General features: G+C 45.3%; 1 protein-coding gene across 2 annotated transcripts in view; it reads left to right on the forward strand.

The window, feature by feature from the left end:
* WDFY2 (WD repeat and FYVE domain containing 2) overlaps nucleotides 1–19,397 on the forward strand; it is a 1,061,998-nt gene that overhangs the window by 534,241 nt on the left and 508,360 nt on the right. For both annotated transcript variants that reach the window (XM_069640687.1, XM_069640686.1), the window contains exon 6: nucleotides 8,143–8,255. In XM_069640687.1, coding sequence (XP_069496788.1) covers nucleotides 8,143–8,255 — 113 coding nt within the window. The remainder of the gene's footprint in view (nucleotides 1–8,142; nucleotides 8,256–19,397) is intronic.

The raw sequence follows: 19,397 nt of genomic DNA on the forward strand, positions 1-19,397 counted from the left end.
GATGAGGAATACGTGGGGGGACACAATCCATTTGCAGAGCAAGTTACTTACCCCTGGTAACGTTCTTTCAACTGGATGTTCCTCCCACGTATTCCTCATTGCTCCTCCCAACCTATCCTGCAGTAGAATTTCTGTGCATTACATCTTGCGCTCTTTCAAGGTCTGATACTGCTCTGATGTAAGCTCTGATGCCAGTAATTCTGTAAGAAGGCGTAAAAACAGAACTGAAGCTTACGGGCGCTGCGTGTGCTATATATACGAATGACGTCTACCTTGAGACGAAGGCCCTCGAGGGGCATTGAGTCGACCGCATCGATGCACAGTCCCTCCTGCCCAATTTCTTTTTCCGTAGCAGCGGAAGCTTGAAAGGAAGATATCTAAAAATGAGGACTAGGTGGGAGGAACATCCAGTCGAAAGAATGTTACCAGCGGTAAGTAACATGTTCTTCTCTTGACTGCAGCTTTTCTCCACCGAGGGGAATGACTCTCTTCCCCAGGCTTCTTGGCTTTTCCCTGTGGTTGCAGCATTACCAGGAGAATGACTTCCTTCTCCTGGTATCTTTGTTTCACAGTCACTTTACCCTCAGCGATGCTCGGGGGGTGGGGGGATTGTGGAGGGGGGAGATTGACTCCATTCGCCTGATGATCCTTTTCACGTTTTTCCTTCTTTCTCAACAGTTTGTGTACAAGTATGATCCTTCACCCAGGTTTCCCCAGTATAGGCCACTTGTTCTCCTTGCTTGCCAATTACAGCGAGGAAGAAGATGACTTGTATTTTTCTCCTTGTTTGGGTGCGGGTCCCACATCTGTATTTCTCTGCTCTGATGCGTAGACAGACTTGATTCACTGTCCTGCCAAGTACTACCACAAGGAAGATGACTTGCCTCTGTGTAACTGTTAGGGTCCCAGATCTTTCTTCTCTTTTTGTTGGGGTTTCCCCTAACCTTGTTATGTCTAATGTGCCACCTTCGCACCTTTCTGCGTCTCCAGTGAGCCTGTAGCCGCTTGCTCGCTACTAGGTCATGAGGGAGCTGCCTCTTCCCTCCTGGTGACTATCCCTGTGACCCCTCCGGCTTTCCCGTACCGCCCGATACCTTGTTCTCAAACAGGATTCGAATCTCGCCCGCTGGAGATTCCTTGCACCTGATGCCTCCTTCAGCTTGATTCGAAAAAAGGTCTAGTCCTTTGTCGAACTTTGTACTTTGTTTCAAGCATACTCTTGGTGAAAGGGTTAAGTCCTTCTTCTGTTTCCTGGGTGTGATCTTCATTCTGCGGGGGCCATCTCGTCTAATTTCTAGATTTACTTGGGTGTAGTATGTTATTTTTGGTCCCAGTACTTCCCAGATACACAAGGTCTTGTAACAGTACATGTTTCTACAAAGTACTGAGCTCTCAGAAGAGGAGAAAGGAGAGTGAGGCTGTGTGGTTGTGTTGTGTTGTGGTGTCCCAGGCCATATTCTAGATGGTTGTCCTTGTTGCCAGAGGGTGAGTCTCTCCTCATGAGATCCTCTCGCTGTGTGCCACCCCCAGGGTGATTGTTGGGTAGCGGCCTCACTGTCCTGGTCTCATGGGATGACTCTCCCCCTCGGGAGAAGTGATGACATCTAGGGATTCGTCAGTGTGTAAATGCTGACACGCACATAACAAAAGATGAGACTCCTTCTACTGTAAAGTCAACTGTTTCTCATCATTTGGAGCCTGTGCTCAATTGTCGGATTACTTAATGATCCAGCCATAGAGGCAAGAAGAAAAGGACGGAAGGAACAAAAATCAGGAAGTAGTTCTGCTGCTTGGAGTCTAGAAAACCGAGTTTCTTGTCTATATGATAATGTGAGCTGTCTTTGCAGATTTATTAAAACTTGGTGGAAGATTTTGCATTTCATAGCACCCTGAGCGCATTTCATGGCAGGGTCACTCATCCCTCACTTCAATCATCTCCTCATTACACCAGCACCAAAATGCAGCAAGACCTATATTGAAATGTCCTGATCTGGGAAATATATGTTGTGGCAGTATTTCAGTCAGGAGGAATGCTAAATGTGAAAGCACTAATTCCCATTATACAATTCAATGTTCTTTTTTCGGGCTACTGAGCTTCTCATGACACAGAGTGCAGTGTTGAAGGCGAAATCCAAAAAAGATGAGAACCGGTAACTTTGTGAAGGGTTTTTAACCATTGGCATTTTATTAAACAAACCAAATGAAATAAACACCTCACTATCCCTAACCTAACATGGATTACCCTGCCTATAGTAAACTAAAAGGGAACACTTTAACCAAGGGATCGCTAACCCTCACACTAATACAACAATTAACACAAAAAGGTATGATATGTTGTTAGGCAGAAACCTGTGCAGTTCCCTTGGGGAACACTGCAAAAGATTTAAGACTACAGGTATAGCAGTAAACCCACTTGGTAGCAGTCTGTACCACCCAGATTTACCTGGTAGCTGTGGCTGAGCAGTCAGGCTTCTCTCAAGAAGAGTTAGGCAGTATGCAAAGTATACACAATATGTACTCAGGCACAATAGCACAAGCAAACACTGACCAGAGCTTGGTTTCAAAAGTATATAGTTATTTATTTTTAAGAACACACAAATTGAAAACACTCTAGCAAAATATAATAAAACACTCCAAACACAGTTATATGGAAAGCAGTCCCAATCCTTATTCCTATCTAGACAACTCTAGGTTAACACCACATAATTAAAACAGAGGTGAGCGCTTAACGTTAGATGATACTCTAGTAGGTTAAAGAAGGGAGGGAAAAAGAGCAGAATTAGGCTAAACACACCACTCTAAGGTCAAGAACACTTTTGGTAAGCTCAAAGAAGCACAAAGTCACAGGTGAGCAAAAGTCACTAAGCAGGGCCCACTCTTAGAGCAGACAGAGCGAAAACGTGCCCAAGATCACACAGTTGGTAGGGATTCAGAGTCTTGCAAAAGAGTTCGGAAAAGAGTTAGAGAGGCTCAGAAAGTTTAGCCAAAGTGTCCCAGGCAATCCCAGGATCGAAAGCCGAGGGCTAAAACTACCTCATACAGTCGGTGGCAAGGGAAGCCAGGCGGAACACGGTACCTTAACGGAAAGGATCCTCCAGCGGGGGCAGTTGTTCCAGGCAGTGGCAGCAAGGCTCGACGTCGGTCAGGGGAGAAGAAGATCTCGCTGAAGAGCAGAAGAAGAAGGTCGTTGCACTGCCCGGGAAGAAACCAGCCGCGGAGTCCTCCGGTTAAAGGGTTGTACCGACTTTCGCGGTTGGGGTAAAAGTGGTGGGGTTCCGGTTGCCGGGGTGCTTGGCACTGGCAAGGCGGCCACGGGATACCTCGAAGCACGGAAAGAAGGTGAAAACTGGTTGTCCCCACCAGTCAAGGGAAGGAGCCACTCCGGTAAGAGTTCTCCTCGGTCGTCGGGAAAAGTGGTGAGATGGTTCAGCAGGGCTCCACCGGCGGTGTCGTCGTAGCAGATCAGCTCAGCTCGTCCCTCGTTGGATTCTTAGGTCCTGTGGCGACTTCTGAAGTTCCAGTCCCCAAAGACCTGCTTTTATGCAGCAAAACCCCATTCACCCAGCCTAGCTGTCACTCAACCATGCTAAGTGGTGAGCCGGCCGGCTCACCACTTGGGCCAATCAGGACGGAGTGCGACTTGAGTTACCTAGGTAACTCAGTCCAGGGTGCCTCAATCCCCCTCCACCCCTCCTAAGTACCCCAGACAGAGTGGCACCACTTTGGAGGGCTTCTGTGGAGAAGCCCGCCAAAAGTGGGACAAAGGGCTCCACTTTGGGTCAGAGTTACAGAGGCGAACGCCAACGCCATTTTAGTATCAAGTTTTGGCAAAAAATCCCAACCGGAGTTATAATAATAAATATATAAACCGGCGGTATGTTTAAGGCTACCGTAAATAAATAATTAAATGTGTTAGCCTAAAACAATGGGAAATCCCATAGGAAAATATTCGCGGTCGAATATAAAAAGTAGTTTCCACTGCCACCAGCCAAAACTCGATCAGGGGGGACGGAGACGTGCCCCCTCGACTAACAGACCCTGGGGCAATCGAATTGCCCCAGCCAGTACGTCCACAATATGATGGTTTGTACTGGTTCTGTTCAGGATTTAAGACTAGTAAAGTCTTTGGTGACTTTACATGCCCTGGGAGACAGTAGTCAGTCCCAGGGTATGGAGTCTATGTTGGGGAGTCCCTAGGACACCCCTGGGTTACGGCACAGAGGGTGCTGTGTAACCCACATCCAAAAAATACATGAGGCCCTATGGAGTAAAAGACCCCATAGCCCATTCAACACAAGGTTTAACCAAGAAAACACACTTCAACATGCCCAAGAGTGAGGGTAAAAGAGTCTCACTCTTGGCAGGAGAAAAAAATAAACCCCAGAAATCCAGCAAAGCTGCTGGGGGACTCACTAGGTAGGGAAATTCAGCCTAAACAGAGAATTCTCCCTAACATATGTCAACTCATACATTTGGTTCACAGAGTAATCAATGCCTCTTTTCATGGACTGAGCGAACTCCCTTTCCGCAGATCCAAACAAGAATGTTCTTCACAACTCGAAGGAAATTCAGCTTCAACACAAAGTTCTGTTATAGTCTTAAACTCTCGCACCACCTGGAATAAAAATTCCTTTACGTCTTGGGCAACAACAAATGGTGTGATCAGAATAGATTGCTTCAAGTATGCCAACAATAAATAACTTGGTTGGAATAGCTTGCTTCAGGAATATATACTGCTTTCGAATAATACCCCTCTTTAGCACTTGCTCCTTCTACTACCTGGTGTAACCTTTCACTAGGTCTCTTCTGGGCAATTACCTCTTGCCTTACGGGTCTACTCGCCTGCCAATCTACCAAAACAGGTGAGAGCTTCAATGATAACTTTCACAGCAGATGACAAACAATTTCAATAGCCTCCATCAACATAAGTAGGTTAACAGCTTCCAAGGGATAGATCGCTCACATCCCTTCTGCATTAATACCAATAATAATGTTCAGGATCAAAACTTCTTCTGCTTCTGCTTCTATCATGGTGGTAGTAATGTGAATCTACATTAACCACAGCAATAGGTATCCCCGAACCTGAATGGAAACCTTTGCAACTTTGGGGCTTCTCACTATTCCCCCCCTTGTGTTTCAAAGCATTTATTGGACGGATGCTGCCAGGTTTTCAGGGTCTCTTGGCTTGGCTGCTGGTGGTATACTTGGGTTTCTAACACAGCCTCCCCACCAGGTTGTGGCTATTTCCACAAACACCCACTTTTATTCCCGACCTTGTCTGTTTCAATGTCAGCCTGTTAGGCAAGTTTGCAACAATTCGGTATTCAAAAAGTTGATTACTTTGCCTTTTAAAAGGTTTTTTATTTGCAAGCGTTATTAGCTGGCTGTTACAACTTTGTTACCATTAGGCGTTGGTAATGCTTATGTGCTTCTCTCTATACGTCAACCACAATTCGGTATTGATAGTGTTGCTTAGTCTGCCTGTCGATCGTTTTTGAGTGATCCCGCCTGCGTTGAACTCAAGGCCTGCACAGGAGCAGCCCAGTGTCGCTCACGTGGCTAAGACTCACTAGTAAGTCACTTCTTGGTGCTCCCCTCTGCGTTCGAAGAACTGCTGCACTTGCGGCTCCCTCCGACCAGGTGTACCTTTTGACTTTTGGTCGCCGCTGCCTCAGCCATGTTAGTTTGGAGTAATCCGGACTAGCGAGAGTCTCCGGTGCAACCTTGCCTGGCCAGCCTCTCTTGGCTCATTCCCTGCTCCCACCTGTGAGGCTAAAAACCTCTGGGTCATCTTCGACTCCACACTCTCCTTCTCTCCTCATATCTCTGACGTCTCTAAGAAGTCACACTACGAGCTGCACCTCCTCAGATATTATTCCTTTCCTCTCCTTGCCTCAGAAGCTCACTGTCTCCAGCGCTCTGGTTCTCTCTAGGCTGGACTACTGCAACAGCCTCTTTCTAAATCTGCCTGCCTCTTCTCCACCCTTTGCAACTCATCCAAAACAGGACTGCAAGAATTGTCCTTGGCCTTAAGCCCAGGGGTCGTATCCCTCCAGAACTGAAATCTCTGCACTAGCTCCCAATGGCTGCGAGGATTGCGTTCAAAACCCTCTGCATTGTCCACAGCGCCTTCTGAGGCCTGGGGCCTCTGTACCTTCAACTCTCTCTTCGTAAATATCTTCCTTCTTGAGCTCTTTGCTCATCCGCCTCCAACTCCCTCAGGGTCAGTTGCTTCTCGAAGCAACGATTTGGTGGTAGATCTCTTTCTTCGGGTGGGGCCTCCCTGCCTCTCTGAAACTTGAGGAGAACCATTGCTGGTTCCGGAAGCACCTCAGGATCTTCCTCTTTGCTTCTGCGTTCTCTCTTCCTCTCCCCTGCTGAACTCCTGGCTGAAACAGAAACTGAACTGGTCACCTGGCTACCCTCTCATCCCGGGCCCAGGTCTCCTCCCCGCCAATTGCACTCCTGCACTGCCCCCTGGCAACCCTTGCACTTGGAGGCTGTTTTCTGTATCCCTACAGTCCCCTACCAGCACTTGACATTTGATGTCTGCACTTACCCTTGCACTTGCCACCAGCTGAGCGTACTTTCTATTTATTGGTTTTTATTTATATTACTGTTGATCCCATGTACTGCACTGCCCACTCCCCCTTCCCCTCACACTTTTCCATTCCCCCCCCTCCCCTGTACTTGCGCAATCTCAATGTGACCGGGCCTAGTAAGATCGTTGTCTCTGGCTTTCCTCTGTTCCCCCTCCCTTGCCTCGTCGCTCCTTGAAACACTTGTGTACAGGCGCATTATAAATGCCATATCATATATCATATTATTGCAGAGTTATGCGTGCTATGGAACTGTTTGCAGCGCATGGAAGTTCGGGGAACTAGCCACACACTGATTTGTTGTTCGAGGAACGGGAAACTCCCTGGAGTCGGAGAAGGACCACGAAGAGAGGAAATGGATGGCGGCTGCCTGTTTTATCACCAGCTGTAGCGGCAAACCATCATCTAAGGGGAGATTCATTTCCAAATCACCAATTCTGTGACATACTGAAAAGAGGGAAATGAGAATCTAACTCAAGAAGGGTGATGGCTGATGGAACCAGACAGTTTGGATGCCTGTTCGAGAAACATGCAAAGCACAGCATGCAAGATGTGATGTGGTGGCCTGAACCTTGAGGTGTTGAGAATCTGAGAGAACTTGAACCCTGAGAGATGGTGAGAACTTGGAATCTCTTGACCCCAAAGAAGTGCTGAAGCAATAAGTATGTAAAATTCACACCCAAATAATCCATGTTGGGATATATGGAACCCAAATTCCCTACATCAAAAACTTGGTCATTCTGTAATGGAGTGGAAGCCCATAAGGATTGGACAGGGTCTACAACCTGCAGTATAGATTTGCAAGTTATTAACAACTGTGATGATAGTGGTAAGAAGAAAAAAGAGAAGGGAAAGTAGAACCCCGGCTATGCTGATTATTGTGGGTCAAGGACAAATGGTATAAGATTCTTACACTAGGAGCGATTAAGTAGTTTACAATTCAGCCTAATTTGAAAGAAAACAACAAACTTTTTGAAAGACTGAGTTTACATTACAAAGGAACGTTTGATAATGCAGAGACTAAGAATCCTGACAGAAAGTTGAAAATTAAGTATTTTAACTGAAATAATTTAGTTAACATTTGCTTGGATTGTTTTTTATGATACCACTCCATCTCAGTCATTCCACAATATGGGCTAAAAAATGAATTGGCAAATTTACTGGAAGTACTAATTGCTACAAGTTATACATAAATCTGGAAGCAAAAGCTGGTTTCGTGAAAACAAGAGTTGTTACTTATGGTGTTATTGTTTTGTGGGAAATATATTGGCAATCGAGAACGGCTTTTTGTTTGAAATGGTGGAGTTGCTACAATACCCTGAAGTGAGAATAGAGGAGATAATTCACTCCAGGGCAATAACTATTTCATTTTATGTTGGAAGAATTTAGTTTACAGTTTTTATACTGAGCCAATAAACTAAAATTCACCCTTGAATCAAATTGTAAGTAAAAATAACATTATCAATGTGACTGTGATAGATTGGTGTCCTATTCCTGTTTTTCTTATTCGCACACGTGATGTTCCTCAATTTTCACCTGCCAGATTCGACATTGAGACCAAACATGTGTTTGTAGGAGATCATTCTGGACAGGTCACAATTCTGAAACTTGAGCAAGAGAATTGTAGTCTTGTCACAACTTTTAAAGGACATACAGGTATGTACTAATATTCCTGGGGTTCATCTTTGGCGATTATCACCATGCATTTGAACATTATTTTTTTTCACAACCTGGTGAGCCACAAAGCAACCTATAAGCCATCAACATGGACAAACCTGTTGCTGCTTTTCGGCTTTGAAGAATTAACTCTTGTGATCCCACAGTGGTATGATTTTATTTTACATTTTTTTTGTGTGGTGGGGAACCTAAATATTGGCTGGCTGTGATTCTGCATGTTTTATCTTGGAGGAGCAGATATATCTTAATAGTTTCTCGAACTGTGGTTGGTTTAATAGGGCATTAGTAACATATAGGCCAAAACTCAACTAGTAAATGCAAGCATGTGCTGAGATGAAGGGATATTTGCTTTCTGGTTGGAGCCTGTTTATGGATGCAAGACTGCATGTTTGGAAGGTACCCTATGAGGACCATGTGTATTTTGTAAGGCCTACAGATGTGCCCTAAGCATGATGCTGCATACTTATATTTGTGTTGGTGTTAAAGATATTAGTAGTGTTAAACAACCAGTAGAAGATCCGTAATGGCAATGCTCTGATTTAGTAATGTTGATCTTCGGCAGTATTAGTTCCAATGACCTCAATGATCTGTGGGCCTGATTAGCAGTAATGATGAGCAGGCAGAAGATTCCCATTAATGACAAATTGGCTCAAGTGGTCAATACTGAGAACGTGCAAGTATATCAGCAATATTGATCTTAAGCAGGATTGGCTATTATTGCTACACAGGGTTTGCTGAATTTTAATCTTGAACTCTTACTTCCTTACCCCCTTTCTCTTTTCCACACAGACCTTGCAACACCCTGCAGCCTCCTCACCTTCTCACATGCTCATGTTGACTGTCCCATCAGCCCCAAAGGCACAATCCAACTTCATTGCCCTCAACAAGTAAAACACTCTAGAGCGGGGCCTACAATATTTGGCTCGGCCGATATTTTGCACTGCAGCGCCAAATGGTCCTACTCAGTATAGTAAGTGTCGAGGAATCAAGGGAGTTGTTTTACAGAACATCTGGAGAGCCGAAGTTTGCAGTCCCCTGCTCTAGACACGTCACCAAATGCTCCCCCCACCATAAGTATATCCCCATCCTCCATCCAACACCAATCCACACGTAGGCATTGCACTAATCTACCCTTGCATCCAACACCCAACAGTCCCATCCCCACATACTTCCAAGTCATAACTTTCATTGGGAATCCAATCCCCTATCCTGCCATCGTTATGCCCACAAGCACACAACCAATGCACCCTCCTCCCCTACAACCCTAGGACATGAAAGGGGATGAGGAAAAGGGAGTTCATGGCTTTTGGACAATTTGCCCATTTTGGAACTGGATGCTTTTGATTGTAATCTCTACTTTCCCATTTTACCAAAACTGTATGATCTTGTCATTTCTCTTGATCACCCTGCTCTTCAGATTTGTTATTTTATAAATGCTGATAGGAAAGCTCAGTGAGTTGAACGCTTGCTGCTGTTGCATGCATGCAGACTGCATTCTATGGTTTGAATTTTGTCAGGGCAAACTCAGCCTTTCATCTTGCCGAGGTTGGTAGTTCGAGCATCAATAAATGTGGTACCACCTACTAATAAAATGCTTATAAACAGGAGAAATCTTTCATGAAGTACAATATTTTGTTTTTTTGTATATTGCTTAAAATAAATTCAACCTTAACAAATCAATAGAGAAAAAGAAAATGAGAATGGAAAAAAAATGAAAAAAGCACATATACATATACCATATAATCAACACATTTTCAGAATTTAAATAAACTTTTGCAAACCAAGAATACATTTTCCCCAGAAAGAGTCTTGATCTATGCTGATATGCGTATTGAAAAATCTATGGAAATGCAATTACCACCTAGATCTAAGAATTGGACATTTTGCTTGTAAATGCTGCAATGTTTTAATTTTTCCATATTGATTACAAAATCTACATCGAACCCCATTCTCGTTCACCGTTTTCGATCTAGACAAAATGTCTTTAGTTAAGTATAAATTCCATCGGAAACGTAAAAGGTCATTTCAGATCTCATCATTTGGGAACGTTACTAAGTAGGGAGCTAAAATCCCTCTACTTTTATTTTAACTTTGCAGTTGCTTAGGAGAAACAGCACCATGCAAACGTTGTGTTTTTATATACTAGTCCTGTTCAAGCAGCCTTTGTTTAGTCCTAGCTGGGTTATTCACAAGGTCATCTTTAGTAAGATCAAGGTCTTTTGATATTATCTCCCAGCCCTTAGGGAAGTCTCCCAGCGTTGGGACTTGCCCATGATTCGTAACCTAAGCGATAGCTTGATAAAGGGTTTTTTCACAGCGTTGTACAAGTTTCCCAAAAAGTGAAAAATACGCCATTGGCCTTTTGTTTTCAGGGAAGTTAGACCAAATTCGTATTTGATGGCGGCTACTGGAATTGAATTCGAAACACCCAGTGCCTTATGCCAGATCGTGCCTTCCATCCGAGCAAGATGGTCTAATGCCCAGTTATCAAGCAACTCAATACCATACAGTAATTTTGGGCTTAACTTTCCTTCAAAAAATGTGATTATGGGAACCAATGAGAACGTACAATATCGATAAGTAATGCGTTTCATTTGTGGGATGAGGGAGTCTGCTTTGGCTCTCAAATAGTTCCTAAGGAATACTCTGTCTGGGGCGCTACTTAACAAGCATCCAAGATATATAATTGTATTAACCTTTTCCAGGGCTAAACCATTTACAGAGCAACGTTGTATAGACTTTTGTTTTCTCTTTACCAAGGTCATGATCTGTTTTTTTTTAGGATTGATCTTTAGGTTACCATCTCTTGCAAACCCATCAAATGCCGCCAGAAACCAACGCAACCCTGTTTGAGTACAATCAGTCAAGACAGTCGGCATATGCCATCCAATTTATCACCAAATTCCCAATTTTGGGAGGAATGAAAGAAACCGCATCCAGCAATCTCCTCACGTCTGCCACATATAAATTGAAGAGACAGGGGGCCAATATGCACCCCTGTCTCTGACCATTAGACATGGGTATCTTTTGTGATAAGGAACCCTCCTGGTTCAGCCTTACTCTGAGATTTGTGTCTTCATCCAATTTTATGATCAGTTTTAGTAGGCCTTCTGGAATGCCCCAATACGTTAGTTTCTCCCACAATCAAGTTCTTGACACTGTGTCGAAGGCAGTGGATAAATCCACGCCACCAAGTGGATGACCCAGTATTTTCCTTTGACTAAATCCTGAAGATAGCCCAGCAAGAACCCATTCACGTTTGTGCCATGTAATTTATGGAAGCCGGTTTGAAATGGTGAAATGAAATTGTTGCTACATACCCAGGCTTCCAGGTGTTTCAATATCAAACCCTCAAATATTTTGCAATCCAAGTCCATCTTGGGGTCCATTCTATTCCCCTTTTTGTAAATCTGGATTATATAAACTGTACGCCAAGTCGGCGGATAAGTGGCTGTCTTTAGGATGTCATCAAAGGGGAACTTCAATATCCCTGCCCATTCTAATGGGGCACCCTTAAGAAAACCTATTCAAGGTCTTATTTGGACCTTGGGGGTCGGGGGGGGGGAGCAGGGCCGATCTTTGCATAAGGCGGAGCAGGCGACTGCCTGACGTGCCTGCCTCTAGGGGGCGCAGAGAGGATGAACACACAAATGCTTTTGCATCCTTTATTTTGATAAAGTAGTATGTACACAGTGTACGGCGGTTATGTTATCTATGTAAATAAAAAGTGCTACTTGAATTTGAAATCAGACTCAGTCTGCGAGCACTGTCTGACTCACTGTATGACGTCATTTGGGGGTCACTCCCTTATGACACCTGACTTTCCCTTTGCAACCCCTACCATATTGAAAAAAACAGAAGTGAAAATGGAAGCTGCGAGCTTCCGTTTGTTAGGCAGAAACCTGTGCAGTTCCCTCTGGGACCACTGCAAAAGATTTAAGACTACAGGTGTTTGGCAGTAAACCCACTTGGTAGCAGTCTGTACCACACCGATTCACTTGGTAGCTGTGGCTGAGCAGTCAGACTTCCCTCAAGAAGAGTTGGGCAGTATACAGAGTATTCACAATAGGTCAAAAGAACATAGTAGAACAAGTATTCACTGACCAGGGCTTGGTGTAAAAGAGATATAATTATTTATTTAAAACCACATCTAGAAAAACACACAGGCACTAATAGTAAGCAATTCAAAAACACGGTCACTAAAAGACATACACTCCCTTAGAAGAATATTAGACAAGTCTTAAGTAAAGCCCCACTTATTTTCAGACAGCGGTGAGTGCTTAACGTAGATGGCCCTCTAATAATTCGTTTTAAAAGGGAGAGAAAAGCAGAGAATAAATTGAAACAGATCCCAACACTTTTTCACGAACACAACAAGAGAGGAAGGCAAAGTAACACTGTGAGTTTAGAGTCAGTAGGCCGGATCCACTTTAACAGGATCAAAACGAAATGTGTCCAAGGTCACACGGTTGCAGTGCACAAAAGTCTTGTAACGGTTCAAAAAGGAGTTGGACCAAAGAAAGGGACCAGTTACAAGGTCAAGGCGGCCAGCCCAGTCCAGAAGGTTAAGGGGTTGTTATTACCTTGTAGCAATCTTTAGAAAGGGAGGCCTGGCGGACACGGTACCTTAAAGTGGTGAGAATACTCCAGCGGGGGCAGTTGTTCCTGGCAGCGGATGCAAGTCGGTGCTTCGTCCGGGGGAAGAGAGGATCTCCTCGGGGAGGAAGACAGGTGTCCGTTGCACTGCCAGGGAAGAAACCAGCCACATAGTTCTCAGTTAAAAGGAACGGTCCTTTAGTTCGCGGTCCAGTGGTAAGTGGCTATCCGGTTGCCGGGGTGCTTGGCACGGGCAATTCGACCACAAGCCCGTCTGGGGTGCGAAGAGAAGAAGGTAAACTGATTGTGCCCACCAGTCAGGGGAAGAAGCCTCTCCAGCCGGGAGATCTTCTCTGTCGTCGGGAAGTGGTGAGTCGGTTCCGCAGGGCTCCACCTGTGGTGTCGTCGTGGTAGGTCGGCTCAACTTCTCCCTCGTCGGATTCTCAGGTCCTGTGGCGACTTCTGAAGTTCCAGTCCCCAAAGCCCTGCTTTTATGCAGCACACCCCCATTCACTCAGCCTAGCCATCAATCAAACATGCTAAGTGGTGAGCCGGACGGCTCACCACTTGGGCCAATCACACAAGAGTGCGACTTGAGTTACCAAGGTAACTCGGTCCAGGGTGCCTAAACCCCCCTCCCACACCCCCTGTGGTACCCAGACAGAGTGGCACCACTTTTGGAGGCTTCTGTGGAGAAGCCGGCCAAAAAGTGGAACAAAGGGCTCGACTTGGGTTGGAGTCACAGAAGAGAACAGAAACGCCATTTTAGAATCAAGTCCTGGCAAAAAATACCAACCGGTGAATTAATATTAAATAAACCGGCGGTATGTTCGAGGCTATGAGAATTAAATAATTAAAGTTGGTAGCCTCGAACAATGGGAAAATCCCATAGGAATATATTTGCGGTCGAATATAAAAAGTAGTTTCCACTGCCACCAGCCAAAACTCGATCAGGGGGGACGGAGACGTGCCCCCTCGACTAACAGACCCCTGGGCAATCGAATTGCCCCGACCAGTACGTCCACAATATGATGGTTTGTACTGGTGTCTGTTAATAATTTGGGACTAGTAAAGCCAATGGTGACTTTACATGCCCTGGGAGACAGTAGTCAGTCCCAGGGTATGGAGTCTATAGTGGGGTGTCACTATGACACCCCTGTGTTACTGCACGGAGGGTGCTGTGTAACACACATAGAAAAAAACACATGAGACCCCAACACATTAGCAGTCAAATGAACACCATAAATCATGTCCAAGAGTGGGAGAGAACGAGTCTCACTCTTGGCAGGAGAAAAAAACTAACTCCAGAAATCCAGCAAAGCTGCTGGGGGACTCACTAGGTTAGAAAATTCAGCCTAAAGAGAGAATTCTCCCTAACACCGTTTTGGATCCATTTTTTTAAAAATAGATATAGGTAGACTTCCTGCCTGTTGCGCTGCAGAAGGTGCCACTGGGTCCTTTCCTGTGGCGGGCACAACTGGGTCTCCTCTTGCTTTCAAGAGATCTGTAAATTGCAACCACGAAAATGTACAGGTCTTGAATAAACGGCTGCAGGGGTCTGGGCGGGCGGTTCTAAATGACATTGGTCATAATGGTTGCATCCTCCTTCAGTTCACATACAAGGAAACACCATAGTGCGCCATAACTCGTCTGCCAGTGCTTTTAGTTTCTTTAAAAAGCTGGTTGAGAACATCCATCCAGTGTTTTTCTCCCATGGTACTTATTGCAGAGGAAGCATCTGCTCGCAGTCAGCAGAGCAGGCAGAGCCAAGCCCCCTTGGATCTCTGCCAACTGCCGTGTCTTTCACCACACTGGCGTTTCCTTCGATTTGATGCCTCCCGAAGTGGAGGCGATGTCCTTCCCATGCCAGCTGGGCTATGTGGCAAGCTGCAAGGTTCCACCTCGGGCATGCCACAGCAACAGGGCATTGACCGGTGCAATTGGAACCTGTGATAACACACCCAGCATAAAGACTCCAAGCAGATGAGTGCTTGAGTTGGCCACAACAAGCAAAGCAATACTAATGAGAAAAGAACCTGTGCCATTAAAAGGTCTTGGCAGACATCAAAAACCCCAAGGTGAGGCGGTAGTCTTGTTTGCCACAGTGAGGACACAGGTAAGAACGCTGTAAACACTTAATGTTTAACCATGGTTGGTATAAAATGCATGCCACCTATGTGCTAACTGATTTGCAGTGTTTTCCCAGGCTGGTGTTCCCTAAACTGAATGGGCAAACCACCCTTGCAATGACTTTGTCTAATCAGTCCCTAATAAAGGCAATTTGTTTGGGAAGTTCGAATCCCTTCACAGAATTATCAAGGCCATCTATTGTAACGCTCACCTGACTCCCAGGGGGACGCTGGCCTGGTTCGCGCTGCTGTGACCTCGTCTAAGGTGATGCGCAGGGTTCGGAAGACGGACTGGACCGGGCCCCAGATCAGGCTTGTCTGACTCGCAGAAGTATCCTTCTGTAGGTGAGAATAGGGGGTTAACTGTCTGCGGGGTAATGCAATCGGCCTCCCACTTACCCCTCTCACCCTCCTCAAAACCCTTCTGTGCTTCCCCGTAGCGTCTCACCTTAGGGTCTGGAAGGACGAGCTCTCCATCCTGCTTCTGATGCAGGGGCGCGTTGGTATCCAGTTACGTCACTGGATTTTCGGATAGGTGAGAACCAAACTTGCTTGGCTTCCAGGTAAGTTTTTCTATAAGTGGTTCCCCTTGTGTCCATGCATTAATGTTCTAATGCTAGTGTCTTTTTCCCCATAGGGGCCGGGGTACGGAATGCCGGGGAACAGGCACCGACCCGAGGTGAGCGGTGAAATCCTTGTGGAAATCAGGTAAGTCTTTAATGAGTGTTTTGGTAATGTCTTTTCATTCACTCATTAACGCTGATGTCTTTTTCCCCTTAGGGGCCGGGGTCCGAAAATGCCTGGATGCGGCGCGGACCCGAAATGAAAAGGGAATGACCCAACAGGTAAGTATTGACATGGAGTTTTAGCTTCCCTTTTCCCTTCTTTCTCTCACCTTTGTTCTTGTCTTTTTCTCCCTAGGCGCGGGGGCGCGACTGCGAATCCGGATGGTCGCTGCTGAACATGGAGGCACCCTGTAAAGGTGAGTAGAATGCGGCGCTGCAGCGATCGATGCGATGTGCTTTTAAAAATAAATGTCTTCCTTTTCAGGATTGTCGGCGAAATGTCTCTGGGATGCAGATTTAGCAGGTGAGGCCTTTTCCTTCTTCTGTTCTCTTGTTCCCTTCCTTTGCAGGTGATTCAGGATGCTGGCAGGTGTGGCACAAGTCAAGATGCAGGAGCAGACACGGTGAGCGTCCAGCTGCTAGATGCAGAACAACGCGAAGCACGTGTGGCTGATCGGGTGTGGTTTAAATAGCCTTGGAAGAAGTTCCTAGAATGTGTCCTTCCTCCAATCAGGTATGTATCCTTCCCCGACCACGCCCGGGTGGTAAATGAGTCCCACAGGTAAAGTAGTTCCTTTCAGGCCTCAAGGAGGCCGGGGTTCTGCAGCATGGTCTGCATCAGGTAAGTGCACCCAAACACTTTCATAATGAGCCTGGCACCTATGGCGCCAGGACTGATGTTTTCTATGAGCCTGGCGCCATAGGCGCCAGGACGCTGTCCAAAGGGCCCCTATACGGGGTTGCTGGGACCTTCCCTGGGGACTTGATGTCCGCTTTCGGGGACGCAGGGCCTGAGCCGGCTCCCCAGGAGCGGACATCGTGACATCTATGCGCTTACAACTTCTGAATGGAGTCTAAATAGACCTTGGATGCCAGGCCTGGGCACATGGTCACGGAGGCTTTTTTTGTAAACTTACTGAATGCTGAGGTGTGGAAAGAGGAACCGTTTCACTGTAGCCAGAGGGGACCTCACGTGCTGTCGGACCTAGCAGTTGCGGCTGCAGCCTGCGCAGTGAAGCCACAGCCCAGGAGCTTGCAACACAGGTAGGATGCATGTCGTATTCAACATGGATTTGATGTTTAGTTCATAGAAAAATCAAATTGGCTTTTATATGTGCTTTTAAACAGTTGAGAAATTCTGTCAGCAGCACCATGGTACCTAAATCATTCCCTTTCAGTTATCTTCGTGGCCTCTGTGAAAACTCGGATCACAATGTAAAAGCCAATGTGTTTTTCTGTCCCATGTCAAGTGCTTTTCCACATGCTCCCATAATGCCATCATATGTCTGGCACAATCACCATACTTTAAGCGGGTACGGCATCAGGGCCTTTAAACTTGTTCAAATGGAAGGGGCCTCCAGCCTCAGGGGGTCCCCCCTGCAACGGCACCCAGATATTTCCAGTCACCAGTCTTGTAACATGGCAAAATGTTTATTTCTCTGTTAGTTCTAGGGCTTAAAATGTGCACTTCGCAGCACTCTCATTACAAGCTGCATTTTCTCTTCTCACAGGGTATACAGAAGTGTTATCACCTCATTGCCTTCTAACACTGGTTCCTCCACATCAGCCACCTTCGGACAAAGAAGGGATTTTGTGTTTAAATTCCCTGATGTCAAAGGGCAAAGTCAAGAAAAGTTACTTTTTGAACACATAGGGCTCATTACAAGTATGGCAGAGCAGTCTGAAATTGGCAGTAACGTAATTACCACCACTTTTCCCACACCGCCATACTACTGGAGTGGGGGATAAACCTCCAGCATAATGCCAGAGGTAAATCCTCCCACTGTCTGCTGAAAAGTGGCAAAATCAGTGGAATGCCCATAGCAGTAATTCTGCTGGTAGTAATTCTGCCAAAAATGCCCCATAAAGTCCAAAGGACTCTATAAAATGGGGATTAACTCTCCCACCGCTGCTTGTAATTTGGTGGCAATTCCACCGGACTAAGTGGCGGTAACGGTAATTCCATTGGGTGGGATTCCGGTAGGATTTACCACTGGAAAACCGCCCAACTCCTGATGAGGCCCATAATTCAGGTAACATTCTAAGACTGTCACCTATTATCTAAAATATGCATTTTCTATTACATTTATATTTCCATCTAGTTATTTATCGAGTGCCCTATTTACAACATGTATAACATACAATGTTTGTTATTGTTATTTTTGGGGTAGGGGGGCGCCAACGATGCTACCCGCCTGGGGTGCAACCTGGTGTAAGACCGGCCTGGCCTGGGGCTCTTGATTCACTAGCTCCCATGATCACCTCCAACATGTCATCCAACTCATAAATCCTAGCCCCCACTAACCCAGGGTCTTCAATCCTATTATACCCATTTATGTAGATATTTAGCTTTGTCTCCCTGCATAAATCACCAAAATGCCTCGCCCAATCCCTTTCAGAAACTGCATTAATAGTACTTTCCCCATTACCTTTATTTTTATAGTTCATCAATGCCCAAAAGGAACGTGAGGCTTTCATTCAAAGATAACGCAACATTTCCTCTGTCCTTCACACAGACAATAATCGCAAACATTTCCTCTGCATCTGCCTGGACCATTAATGCCCAGTGATTTTTAACCCAGTTTTTATATTTCATTTTAGATTTTATGTATTCTCTCCAAACGATCCAGGTCGAAAAATCTTTCCTTCCGAAATGTCTCCTATCATAGATCTCATTTCCTTCTTCTTGTTGGCAACAGCCTCATATTTATGTGATTTCTTATAATTAGGTTGTTTATCATTATCCTTATATTTGCCACCAATGGATCGATCTATTGTCTCATGCATGAAATCACAGAAGTTTTCATGTGTGAATGTCCACAGTTTCCAGTTAGTCAGTGCATTTCACCACTCCTTTAATGTATTCACCATATCAATCTTACATTGGTTCCATACTTGCACTATATGAAAAAATTTTGTGAGAAAGCTGAAAAATGAGCAGAACTGCATTATTCATTGAGACCTCTTCTGAAGTCCAAGTATACCTATTAATAACTTTGAGAACAATTTCCGCTGCTGCTGTGTGATTCAAGTGATCACACAGTTCCCGCTCCCTCTGCAGCCTTTGGCGCACCTCCATAAGCACAGTTGTAATATTCTGGACTTATCACTAGATGTACTGCAGGTGAATATAAAACCGCAAAAATACTGCTTTAGGTTAGTGATGTTTCCAATGTGCATTCCTCCCATAGATGTTATTTCATTTTTCTATCCTCACCATTGCCTCATATTACTGTCTTCAACTTTCACTAGCATGAAAGTTCTGCTTATACCTCATGTTCATAACCTCGACCTTTAACCTGTCCTATTGGGGCATCTTGCATACCCCTTCAGATATCAACTTTATCTATTGCAACCCCTTGTCTGGCCCACCCCCACTGCTCACAAGCTAAATGTTCAGTACTTAAATATATCTGCCTCCTTTCATGATTATCTTCCTCTGCTCATTGATTAGTCTCAAATTACTATCAGTCGGGCAGATAACATTCTCAATGTATTCTGCTCTTACCATTCACCATCTTAAATTATTCTGCTGGTCTAAAAGCCTCACTGCTTGGCTCACTCCTTATCTTGCACATCTTCAATCTTCTTTGTGGAAACATAAGCCTAAC

The sequence above is a fragment of the Ambystoma mexicanum genome, chromosome 7q (assembly GCF_040938575.1).
Source record: "Ambystoma mexicanum isolate Mex_15411 chromosome 7q, UKY_AmexF1_1, whole genome shotgun sequence".
NCBI lineage: Eukaryota > Metazoa > Chordata > Amphibia > Caudata > Ambystomatidae > Ambystoma > Ambystoma mexicanum.